The 12,535-nt window shown below is 35.8% G+C and overlaps 1 protein-coding gene and 1 long non-coding RNA gene across 4 annotated transcripts in view; both read left to right on the top strand.

Annotated features, from left to right (window-relative positions):
• The window catches only part of LOC149069437 (uncharacterized), a 529,602-nt gene that overhangs the window by 47,305 nt on the left and 469,762 nt on the right, over positions 1 to 12,535 (top strand). The window lies entirely within an intron of this gene.
• The window catches only part of LOC149069442 (echinoderm microtubule-associated protein-like 2), a 168,762-nt gene continuing 160,645 nt past the window's right edge, over positions 4,419 to 12,535 (top strand). For all 3 annotated transcript variants that reach the window (XM_089250078.1, XM_089250079.1, XM_089250076.1), the window contains exon 1: positions 4,419 to 4,543. In XM_089250078.1, coding sequence (XP_089106204.1) covers positions 4,498 to 4,543 — 46 coding nt within the window. In that variant the 5' untranslated portion in view covers positions 4,419 to 4,497. The remainder of the gene's footprint in view (positions 4,544 to 12,535) is intronic.

The raw sequence follows: 12,535 nt of genomic DNA, 5'->3' as shown, positions 1-12,535 counted from the left end.
TGTACCAATCGTTTCATTTAAAATTTAAAAAATAATTTATGTATATGAACTTAAGAAATCACCTGGGCTTTGCAAATCAAAATATTTTGTGTCACCCTCAGAGTTCAATTTAGCTATTACATTTAGAAAATTTTAGGTACCAACACCGATTTTCTAACTATGGGGGACCTGACACTAGGATTTATCAAGCTCTTTGAATTATTATCTAATTGGCAGCCATATTAGAATTTGGTGGATCCAGGTTCGAACCCTCAGAGCTGCTTTTGCAATGAATTTCCAACAATGGAGGCAAACAAATGTATGATAAAAAAGAAAACTGCAGTTCTCGGTCAATCATCCAGATTCAGGTGTTGCTTGAAAGACTCTCAAACGAACTAAGAAACACACAGTACATGAATTAAATATACGATGACTGAATTAAAAAAAAATATTTTAGCTTAAAGGAACCCTCCCCCTTTCAGCATGATTACAAGAGCCAAGCACGATTTTTCCTCGAAACAGTCCTAAATAATGTTTTTTGATTTTTTAGGGACGTAATGACTCCTTTAAACATTCATTGTTACTCTCCACAAACATTGTGTTATTCTCGGATTCCAGTTTCCAATTTAGTGATAACACAAAATTTTAGGCGCCATATAAAAATACTGTATGTCGACAATCCGCAAATTTTCAGGTCCCTAAAATTAGCTGCCTTTTGTATTTTAGGCACATCCCACATGCCCCCTTCCCCTGTGCATGCCTCTGCCTCAAAGAACACTATACAGGGCCATTCTAAATGCATGGGACAAACTTTAAGAGGTGATACCTAAACATCAAGCATTTTTGATCATAGAATGTGCGGTCAAATCGCAAGAAGAGACTTTTCAGAAAGTGCACAACAGTACAAAACAAATATATTTTTCCGGCGAATTTGCTGCGATACGTTGAGATTATTATGCTATCAACTATTCGAGGGTGCATATGTACCTTCGGATCATGTACATCACCTCATAGAGATAGTAGGCCTCTGCAGTGTTTGCCATAAACGTCATTCAGACTACCTAACAAGTTTGCCACACAGCATCGTATTTTGGCGTCGATTCTTCCTGATTGCCTCACAAAAGCTGCATAGTGATTGGATGTAGGGCATAGAAATCGCCAGTTCTGAGCTCGATCATTTCTTTTCCTCACAAAACATGATACTGGCACGAGCAGGGAATTTTTTTCCCTGAATATTTTGAGGGAAAATAGACTACTTACTGAAGTCGCAGGCAGAGTGCGGAGACCTTCTATCTCTAGGAGGTGATGATTAGATTCGAGTTTTTTTTTAAATTGGTAAAAGGAATATCAAAGTTATGCTACGCCAAACAATTATCAAGCGGTATAATGACTTATGGTAGAATTTGTGCTACCCAGGTTGCACCAGAGAAGGCCTACCACGTTACAATACCCTGCACCCTCGAATGGTTGATTGCACTTATTGCAGCAAATCGTCAGAAAAATATATTTGCTTTTGATGAAGTGTTGTCATGCACTCTCCAAAAACACCCTCTACCGCTTTTGCTATTGCGATTTGACCGTACATTCTATGATCAAAAATGCTTGTTTGAGAGTCTTATATTGGGGCCTTCGTGATTTTTTTTTCCTTCTTACGGTAAGAGAAAAAAAACGAAAATCACGAAGGCCTCGCTTATATCACCTCTTAAAGTTTGCCCCATGAATTTAGAGTCACCCCGTATATATAAGGCCCCCCCCCCCCCCAAATTCATATTTGCCCAAATCCCCAACCTATGAGGAACAAGCCCTAAGTGGGTGGTTTCCTCTTGTTTATTCAGTTCTTTTGCAAAAAAATAAACAGCATAAGGGCTCCCACTCGTCCTACTTGTCCTACTTTCTCAGTTTTGTCATGCCTTCTAATTTTTGTCCTACTTTTCCTACTTTTTTACCAAATCCTATCGACAAAATTTGTGTAATTGATTTTAATTGAGCAGGAAATTATTGATATATTGCCAAATATTACAAATGTTGGAGAATGCAATTAATGATTCTGCCAAAGCAGAAATTGTATCATTTTTAAGGTAATTTAGAGGGGGGGAGGGGTATGTGGACCATTTGATTGATTAATTTTTCATTTGCTTAGTTTGAGGGTTCAACAAGTATAGTAGTCATTAAAAACTTCTGTCTGGATGGAAAAATAATTTTGTATTTATTACTTCGTGGTCTTGGACAGTAACTTTCATCATTCAAAATTATGGTGCAAATAGGTGAAACAACAGTTTGCATTTCAAAGGAGTTGGATACATAGGCCTGTTCTAGGTTTGGTGATTCTGATGCTACCCAATAGCATTCAGTTGTCTTCTGTATTTTTAACGCATGAACAGGCATAAACAATATTTACAATGCTCAGCAAAGAGCTATAAATGGAAGTGCTTCAAATGTGCGTCAAAAATGATTACACTGGCATACAGGGCCACAACGACATGCGTGGTCAGCCGGGGCAAGCACGCATTTTGGCGCCCCCTTTTAATATTGAAGGAGAGATGAAAGGTTAACATTTGCGCTCCTGTCTGGCTCGGAGTTCGGGGCATCAGTTAGTGCTGTCTTAACGCATGGGCCCACCCGAGCACGGCCCGGGTGCCTCAAGAGAACTAACATTTTTGGGAACTAAAAGGTCTAATGAGTATCATAATGTTTTTTAAAATTTGATTTTTTACAGTTTTTAAAACATGAAATTTTCAGAAATTTCATTCCGATTTCCTATCTGAATTTTTTTTCCTGATCATCAAAAGAAATATTTTTTTTTTTAAATAGGTGAAAATAATTTTTTCCTTGACTTTTTTTTTTTTTGGTCATATGGGGTTTCCCAAAATTACAATTATTATGCTTAATTTCCATAAATTAGAAATTTAGTTAATTGGAAATTCACTTTAATTACAAAGAAAAACGTTCTAAATTCATGGCCAATTTTTTTAAACTTCAAAAATATGTTATTTAAATAGTTTTTTAGTATATATGTTATTTAAATTAATTATGCTGATTCCAGTCATCACATATAAAAAAATTTGTGCGATTTGGTCACCAATCGTAAAAGCATCAAAAATGGGTCAACTTGTAGGCTGTCTTTCTTCAACTCTGAATTAATTTCAAACGGCAAATATTGTTGCAGAAAATTAAATTTCATTACATGAATATTTTTATTAGTATATACAGTAAAGCCCCTCCTTTTTGTGAACACGGACAGGACAAAAAAATTAAATCCATGTAAAATGGGTGACTGTTAAAAAGAGGTTTGAAATTCATACTTGTATATATTATACAACTGTAAATTATTATTTGTCCGTAAAATAGGGAGTATCCGTTAAGAGGGGGTTTTACTGCAATGCAGCTTATAAGCACGAATTTGCATGCTAACTGGAGCCAACTTCAGCTTGGCGAAAATAATTTGGCCAATCCCGAGATGTCACGTGACATTAAAACATAAAAAACCCCGGTTGCTAACAGCAGTGTGTGTTGTTTCACGCGAAATTCCACGGTTGCTGATAAGATCAGCCGAACCGTAGTGTGCCGGCAGCCTTATTCTACGCCCTATACACGTCGGATCTTGTAATTTACACATTTTTTGCAATGTGCTTTCGAAAGTGGTCTCGAAGGTGCATCATTCTTAAAAAATGTATGTCTTCGAAATTTGCCGTGCCTTGTCGAAGAGAGTTGACAAGCTCGTCACTTTGGAAGACTCCAAAAAAGAATGTAATACTATATATGAGGAGAGACAGCAGAGAATTATCTGTGGTTGCTAGTGCATTGTTTTGGCCAAAAATTGGTTTTGTAACCAAGTCATTTGTCATTTTGTTTTGGCTTGACTGAAATAGTGCTAGGGGGAAAAAAATTAATTTAAAATTAAAAAAAATTTTTTTAGGGATTTTTTGCCATTATGCTATGATTATGTTGTCTAAGGGGGTTACCCTCCCCATCCTACCTTTTAGTCCTGCGTTTTCCTACTTTTTCTCATTTTTTGAGTGGGAGCCCTGCGGCATGTATATTATCTATGTTTAATTAATCTGGAATATTTTTTTTTATCGGAAATGTTATGAGGAAAAAATTTGAAAAAAAAGAAAAGTGTTGTGTTAAACGCTAGATTAAAACTTAATACTGTACAACAGGAAATAATGTAAGGAAATGTCTGTTTTTTATTTTTGTCGACCTTGAGAAGTGGCGGAACGCCAGGAAAGGAAGTCGCCACCTTGCTCTCTCATTGTTTATACGTACTAGACAAAAAAGAAGAAAAAAAAAAGCAGTGGGTTAATACCCAAATGCACAGCCGAATCCTGTTAACCGGTTTTTTTTTAATCCTCTTCTACCCGTTCTTCTACAACTCTAGAATATTTGGCCCTTTCAACTTAGTAGTGGCATTACTCCCTCACCTCTGAGAGAGTCGTTACTGTAATTCTTTTCTCCCACCCTCTCAATCATTATTCACAGGATTACTAGGGCCGAGCTGTTTTTCTTTTTCCTCGGAAGATGCGAATCAGCGGATCAGAAGACCAAAATCATGTCAGTGATTCGGGTGAGGCGCTGAATTATTTTATGTATTTGATTTTTTTTAATTGAAAAAAATATAATAATGGGGTAATCATAGAAAAAATTAATTTTAGTGTTTGAAAGATTAATTGAAAAGAAAAATTGTGCTGACGCGTGTGTGTGTGGCGTAGAGTCGTAAATATAAATTTCGTTTTTTCTGCAGTAAGTTCCCAACGTGGGGCATTTCGATTTTTGAGGGAGGCGATTCTAGAATGAGTCATTAACTATGATTTGATTTTTAATACATTTCTCGTGATCAGGCCCGTCTTAAGAGCATCATGGGCCCCCGGGGCAAATGGTTTTACTGAGGCCCTACCTGATAAATTCTAGAAAATTTCAACCGAATCTCATATTTGTGAGGCCCCTCTTCTCTTGAGGTGCCCGGGTGGGCCCGTGCGTTAAGACGGCGCTGCACGTGGTTCTGGGGGGGGGGGGGGTCTCATACGCAATATAGTCTTTATAGTCTTTTGGCAAGCTTTCTGAATAATTTTTTTGTCGCGGCGCCTCAGGATTTCAGAGATGCTTGAGTGGGGCATGGCCAGTAAAAAATGAGAACCTTTGGTTTCCGTCAGTGGTTCCCAAAGTTTGGGATCGTTTTAATGAACTGGAGAGGATCGAGAAAGAATTCCCAAAATAAAATCGTCTTCACAATAAATCAATTTTATCTTTTGAAAAGTAAATAAAAATATATCAAGCCAATATGGCCTACAGTAATCTTGCTCTCTGGAATTGCCGCAGATTTTCACCCACTGTTCATGGGTGAACAAATCCTAGGCGCAGGTTGCCATGGCGACTAAAAAATTGTTATTGACACCTAAAATTTTCTTCGCGCAGCAGACCTGCCAGCACTCCGGATTTGGTCCGGCAATCCCTGATTTTTCAAACGTTTACAGGGTTTCCGGATTTTAATTGCATATTGCCGGGTTTGATGAAGAGAAAAAAATCGTAGAAAAATAAAAAACATCAAATTAATTTTTGGGTTACATAATCAAAATTCTTATAAGAGAATCAAAATATTCTTCGGGTATACGGATCCTCGATATCCGAATGCGGTTTTTCTTTTTTTACGGGAATCTTCAATATTCAAACTAATTGCAATACCAGAATAGGGAGCGCTTGCGACAACGTCGTACAACGGTGATTCCGGGGTCGGCAGGGTACCTTCATTGTGATATTTTCCCGGATGATAACGGAATTTTGAAGAGTGGTCAAAGCCATTCAAACTTGTGAACATAAACGTGCTTTGGAAGCTTTTCTTTGTGTGCGCAGTCGATAGCCCTGCACAAGTCAACTGGAATCTTTTTGTTGTGAGGTTTTGAGCACAATGTCTGGTCGAAAACATCAGTGTTTTCAAAAAATGTTTCACGGCAGATTATCCTTGTATAATCAGATCAAGGAATTCTATATTTTATTCCAGGTGCCTGTTCTGGTTGGTGATAGCACGAGGGAAAATATCTTTAAATTAGTAATCGGCTCTTTGGAAGAAAATAATATTCCATTAGGAAATTGTATTGTGTTAAATGTGGACAATGCACCTGTTATGGTAGGCAAATATAATGGTGTGGCAGCATGTTTTAAAAAAGAAGAATATCGTATTGATACTTTATTATTTTCAAAGGAGCCCTAAGCGATATGAGAAAAATAGTTTTTAGTTTCTTTGTGTAGCAAAGAAACTAGAATACTTAAACATGTACAACAAGGTGGCTCGCCTTACACAAATGTTTGGCAAGGTTGTTGGAGCAAAGGGAAGAATCATGCCCCCCCCCCCTATGTGGGGCTGACAGGGCTCTAACCTTGGGCCCGGGGCAGTTCTCGTCATTTTTTGCTTTTCTATGCTATAAATGAACTACAGAAAGGGCCCGTGAAAAGTCTAACTGGGGCCCCGCTTCAGGATGTGGGGGCCATGGGAAGAATTACTGTCATATTTCAAGGAAGAACTGAAACAGAATAAGGCAGATACCCCTAAACATTCTACCATCCCAAAAGTCAGTGAGAATATAACAAATTGCTGTAAGAAAAGAACAAAAGAACAACTATTGGAAATGTTGCTAAAAACTTAGTGTCTGAAAAGAAACCAAAAGAGTCTCAGAACAAAATGTCCTCTGTACTGACACGGGAGGAAAGAATTTTCATGTTTTTATACATAGAGCAATCTGTTCATTTCTGACATTTATTTTATCATCTTTCGATAAAACAAATTTACTGTTACAATCAAATGTCAGCAAGGCCAGATCAATTCTCTTTCACGTCTTAGAAGATGTATTGTCAAAATTTGTTTTGCCATCTGTCATGAAAAGTGCATCTTCAATTAAGAGTATCAAATATGATTGAGTTGTGAAAACCACACACACCCCCACCTGATGCAGATTTAATGATCGGTAGGGATCTTTAGAAAAAAATGGTTTTGCTTTTGAAAGATTGACAAAAACTGAAGTTCTTATGTGAGAAAATTTTGCATTGCTACTTGTTATTACATGAACCAAAAGTTTCCTATTGATCATGAAGTATTCATTAATGTTGAAGTGCCTGCCATCGATTTAGTAGAGAAATCTTCATTTTCTAAAGCACGGTTTTTTATGAAAAAATATTCATCAGTTATCTTCAGAGCAATTAAAATTTCACGTGAAGATGAGGCCTATGATATTATCCCGTCTGAATTTTGACATCTACAGCATGAAAAAATTCCGTATGAAATTCTCAAAGAAAAACTAACATTCAATAGAAATTGATAGACAAATGCAAAAGTAATGATGGTGCATTGAAATACACACGCACACACACAAAAGTGTAGAGCTTGATGCTGCTCATCCTAACAATTCCTCACAGCCGTGCCCAGTGTGAGAGAATTTTTAGTTATGTAACAAAGGCAAATGTAACAAAGACTCAGTTTAAGTCAACCACGACTGATAGTCAAATCTCACCAACAAGCACCATGTTTTGAACAAGAGTGATCTTTTGCAGAGGGCTAGATCTTCCACAACAAATGCATTGCATAAAAATTAGTCCCATTTATAAATAGCTTGTACAGGGTGATCAGCGAATAAGCCCTTATTTCAAAATTAAATCTCTACAACAAAGATCAATAGAATTATGCGGTAAACGGTACGTTTATTAGCAAAACTGTTGTACAGAATTTAAGAATGTTGTACAGAAATTTCGGAAATTTTGTTGTTTTTTTTTTTAATTTTTTAAAATTAAAAAAAAAAAACGAGATTTTGGGGTTCCGAAAATCCTCATTTGTGTGAAGAGAAACCACTGCATTCGCCTAAAGTTACTGCATGGGCTGCGGTATGCGCCAGAGGCATTATCGGCCCCTTCTTCGTGCGAGAAACGATTATTACTGAACGTTACATTACAATTTTGGAACAATTTGTCAGCACACATGACGCATACCGCAGCCCATGCAGTAACTTTAGGCGAATGCAGTGGTTTCTCTTCACATAAATGAGGATTTTCGGAACCCCAAAATCTCCAGTTTTTTTTTTTTAATTTTAAAAAAATTTAAAAAAAAACTAAATTTTCGAAATTTCTGTACAACATCCTTACAGTTTTGCTAATAAACGTACCGTTTACCGCATAATTCTATTGATCTTTGTTGTAGAGATATTTAATTTTGAAATAAGGGCTCATTCGCTGATCACCCTGTATATAGTTGTTTTCAAAGTTATCAAAGTGTTGATTTTTAATATATATGATGGTAATACTTTTCAAATACGATTGTTACGGAACATCAGAATTAACATGAAAGGTAAAATAATCCAATCATCATAGTTAATGTAATAGAGTTCTAGAATAGGCCTCAATATTTTATACCCGTGAATATTTCAAACATGCATAAAACATAGTTTACTGCAATAAATTACTCATTGGCATTTCGCTACTTTGAGAACAAAAAATTTCCTGTAATCTACATCAGTAAATTTTATTCCCCCTGTATATTTTATTATTTGTATTTTATTAGAATATTCTTCAGTTACCGGAATCTTTCCAGAGAGTATTATCAAGAATATATGTAATATAATATAATATAATATAATATATGTAATATATTCTTGATTCTTAATATATAAATAGTATATGAATATATGTAATAACATGTGTTATAATAAATAATCTCAATAAATAACTTGAGAATAATTATTTTTGATAAGAATATTCTCTAGTAATTTATAATAGTAGTTCTTTGAAAGAATATTCTCTGTCCCTGTCTCTCTACTAGTCACGAAGATGGGTATATTGAAGTTTGTAGACCACAATATTAAAGTTTGAAAGCAAGAAAATCAAACCAACAGGGCTGAATTGCACAACTTTTAAAGAAATGTGAGTGATACAGAATTCAAGTGTTTGTGCATTGAAGAAAACAGTTCTGTATCTTAGAATTAAGGTGATTGATACAGGAAACTATTCTTATATAAACTTTGGTTTAATTTCTTTTGTTTTGAACTTATTTCTGAAAATTTTAAAATAATTTTTTAAGGTTTTAATCTAAAGGTTTTTAAAATCTTTATAACCTAACTTTTAAAACCTCTCATCGTGACCTAGAGAATATTCTCGAACTAAAAGTTGTCATTGGGGGTGATTATACCAAAAATTGTTTTGTTGTAAATGTTTCATTCAGGCAATGAAAACTGATTTATATCTCACAATATAAACAAAATTAAAAATATATATATTCTCGATTATTCTCCAATTTTTACATCCAGGAGAATATTCTCACCTCACATATCTAGTACATCTAAAGAAATTAGTGTGACCTTATGCATCCGTATTTTAAAAGGCATTCACGTGTAATTCCTAAAAAATGACTTTTTATGGAATTCTATGAGTTTAACGTTCCCACTTATAACGTTTCCCCGCTTAGTACAACTTATTTTCGTGGCTTCAACTTCAAGTAATTCTCATTAAGATTTCTCGTTTAAAGTGTTTTCCCGCTCACAACGTTTTTTCGTGACGTTTTCTTTTTATTGGCTTGGGGGGGGGGGGGGAAAGCCGGATCTCATATTCGCCTCTCAGTTTTCCCGCTCTTAGAATGTTTTTTCATGACGGTTTTTCGAAAACGTTATAATGTGCGATTCACTGTATCCCTGTCATCTTTTTATACCTCACGAATCAACCTCTCAACTCGTAAGGAAGGGGGGGGGGGGTCACACACACACACACACACACACTTTGATTCTTTTTCCAAACTTGGGGCAAGCATTTTGATCATAGGATTTGGTTTTTTTTCTCCGCCCATCATTATTGATTCATTAAGAGAATTTGTATAAAATGTACCACTTTTCTTCGTCCACCGTTTTGGTTCGAGGGTAGATGGGTGAAAATGAAATGAAGTGAGGCAAAGTGAGACTTTTACTGCAGTAAAAGTCCGTTATAACGAGTGGTTTATAACGACAATCTCGCTATAATGATTGTCAACAGCTAATGTTAGATACAAAAAATATTCCTCTGTAGCAAGAATGAAATCGAATTCATGAATGAAAACCAGAACACATTCACTATAACCAGGGTTGGTAAAAAAACCTGGTTTTTTTGGTTTAAACTGGTTTTTTGTTTTAAATAATATTAACATTAAAAACAATAAAAAATTTTAAAAATCATTCAAACTTCTAATTAATTAAAATAAAATATTTATTAATTTAATTAACACTATTTCCATATTAACTAATCAATAAATATTTCTTACATTTTAACAAAAACTAACTTTTGCAATTTAATTATTTTTTGCGACTCAATGGATCACTGTGTTTTTGAAAATTCTTTTAATGTTACTATTAATCATATAATATATAAAGGTTTTTTCTCCAGTTACTTTCAGTATACTTAATTAGGAAGCTATTTTGCAAAAACTAATAAAAATTAGGTGAATATAATGTATTTAATGAAGCATAAATAATGCAGATTAATTAGCGATGATTTACTATATACAGGGTGATTATAACTGAGGTTCTGATTTCAAAACACTGTAAAAAAAGAACAATTGTCAGAATGACTTGAAAATTGACATGAATATTCCTGAAGAAATGGAATTTTATTAGGTAAAGGAAAAAAAAATACTTAAAAATGAAAAATTAATGACATCCAACACGTGGGAAATTTGTTTGCAGAACGGAAACGATAGCCAGTCATGGCAAAATGATAATTATAGCATTTCACGATTTCATAATTAATGGAAACATCACAAAAAAAACAAAGTAATCAAAAAACTACAACTTACTCAAGAAATGTTAAATATGTTGTCCACCGTGTTCTGGATATGAGGTGAAAGCACAAAAATTCTTGTTCAACAACAGAGTATGCCATGGTCATGATGTGGATGCGCTTGCAATTCACATTTATTGAACCAACCTCTTCCCCCCCCCCCCCCCATTAATATTCCCGAGGAACTGCTAACATATAGGGGATGCGCTGGAGATTGCAATTCACCAAAGTTTGCAATCTGACCACTGCTCATAACATTTTGTGTTACCCCTCACGCCAGAAGTTGCAAGGGTTAAGTTGCATCCTGTTATTGTCAAAATGGGTCTTCAGCAGCTGCTTTGCTGCTATTGCAATGTTCAAGAAGTTGTTCTATCCACACACTGATGCTGTGGAAGTGCCGAAATGATGTGGTTGCACAAAATAGATTATACTGCTGGCCAAGTGTACAGCATCATCTACTTGCACTTTTTTCCTTTTGCGAAAGAAACTTCCATTGCTCCAGGGGTATCCATGCAAATTTTCAAGTCATTCTGACCAGTACTTATTGTATAGTTTTGGAATCAAAACTTAAATTATAATCACCCTGTATATAGCTGATTATTTTTCAAAAATCTGTTACTACTATCCAGTAGAACCTTTGATTAACTGGGCTTAACCATGAAAGTAAAAACAACTATTGAATATTAAGAATGGGTGATATACAGTAGATGTGCTACTTCTTATGAGAAAGAAAATGAAAATGTGTATGAACGTAATGTAACTACTAGTACACTAGTCTTTGTTCTCAGGGCCAGTCTTAGACTTAGTGGCGCCTGGTGCAAAAACAGTAGTCAGCGCACCCTTCCCTAGGTACGAATCCAGAGCGATGTGTCAGAGGCAGATTCTTTCTACCATATTATCAGATTCTTGGTGTGGTGATCGTCCCCATCGCCCCCCCCCCCTCCCCCAATCTTGGTTGGATATTAAGGGACGAAGAAGTCGGAAAAAGCTTCTTCTAGAATGGGATTACGATTTAACTTTTAAAGAAGCATGAAAAACCAACTTGTTTGATTTAATTATGAGATTTAAAAACATTAAAAAAGCAAAACGTGACACATTTATGCAGGGTACTCATCACAAAGGATCTATCTTCTTCATACTTATTTTAATTGAATTTTATGGTAAAATTCGTGTATAGTGCACACATCACGTACGGGCTAAGCTGATAATAAAAGTGGTTAAAAGTGAAATTACGAGTGGTTAAAAGTGAAATTACGAGTGGTTAAAAGTGAAATTACGAGTGGTTAAAAGTGAAATTACGAGTGGTTAAAAGTGAAATTTATAAATGTGAAATTTCTTCCATATTTATAAAACTCATGAACTTGATTTGAAATTATCCCTTTCAGACCCAGTACTAAGAAACCGAAGCCTTTTTTCAAGAAAAACCAGCTAAAGCACCGGGATCTGCAACTTGGGAGGTTCCCCTAGCCGAATGGGGGGGGGGGGGGGGTAACTCCTCCTTTTTCTGAGCATAACCATTTCAAGGAGACTCAAAGAAAAGACTGCCCCCGTGAAAGCTATGGCCCTGGGAAGGAGCACGGCCGTCTTAAGAGCATCATGGGGCCCCCCGGGCCAAGTGGTTTTTCTGAGGCCCTACCTAGTAAATTCTAGAAAAATTTAACTGGATCTCATTTTCGTGAGGCCCCTCTACTCTTGAGGCTTCCGGGCCGCTCCCGATTGGGCCCATGCGTTAAGACGACACTGGGAAGGGGTTGTTTTTTCTCTCTGTAGATTTTTTTAA

This window comes from Pholcus phalangioides, unplaced genomic scaffold, assembly GCF_987345545.1.
Source record: "Pholcus phalangioides strain wild (caught in Gottingen) unplaced genomic scaffold, Ppha-v1.0 ptg000022l_1, whole genome shotgun sequence".
Classification (NCBI taxonomy): Eukaryota; Metazoa; Arthropoda; class Arachnida; order Araneae; family Pholcidae; genus Pholcus; species Pholcus phalangioides.
The sequence above is the reverse complement of the archived record's forward strand: the minus strand, read 5'-3'. Positions and strand labels throughout refer to the sequence as shown.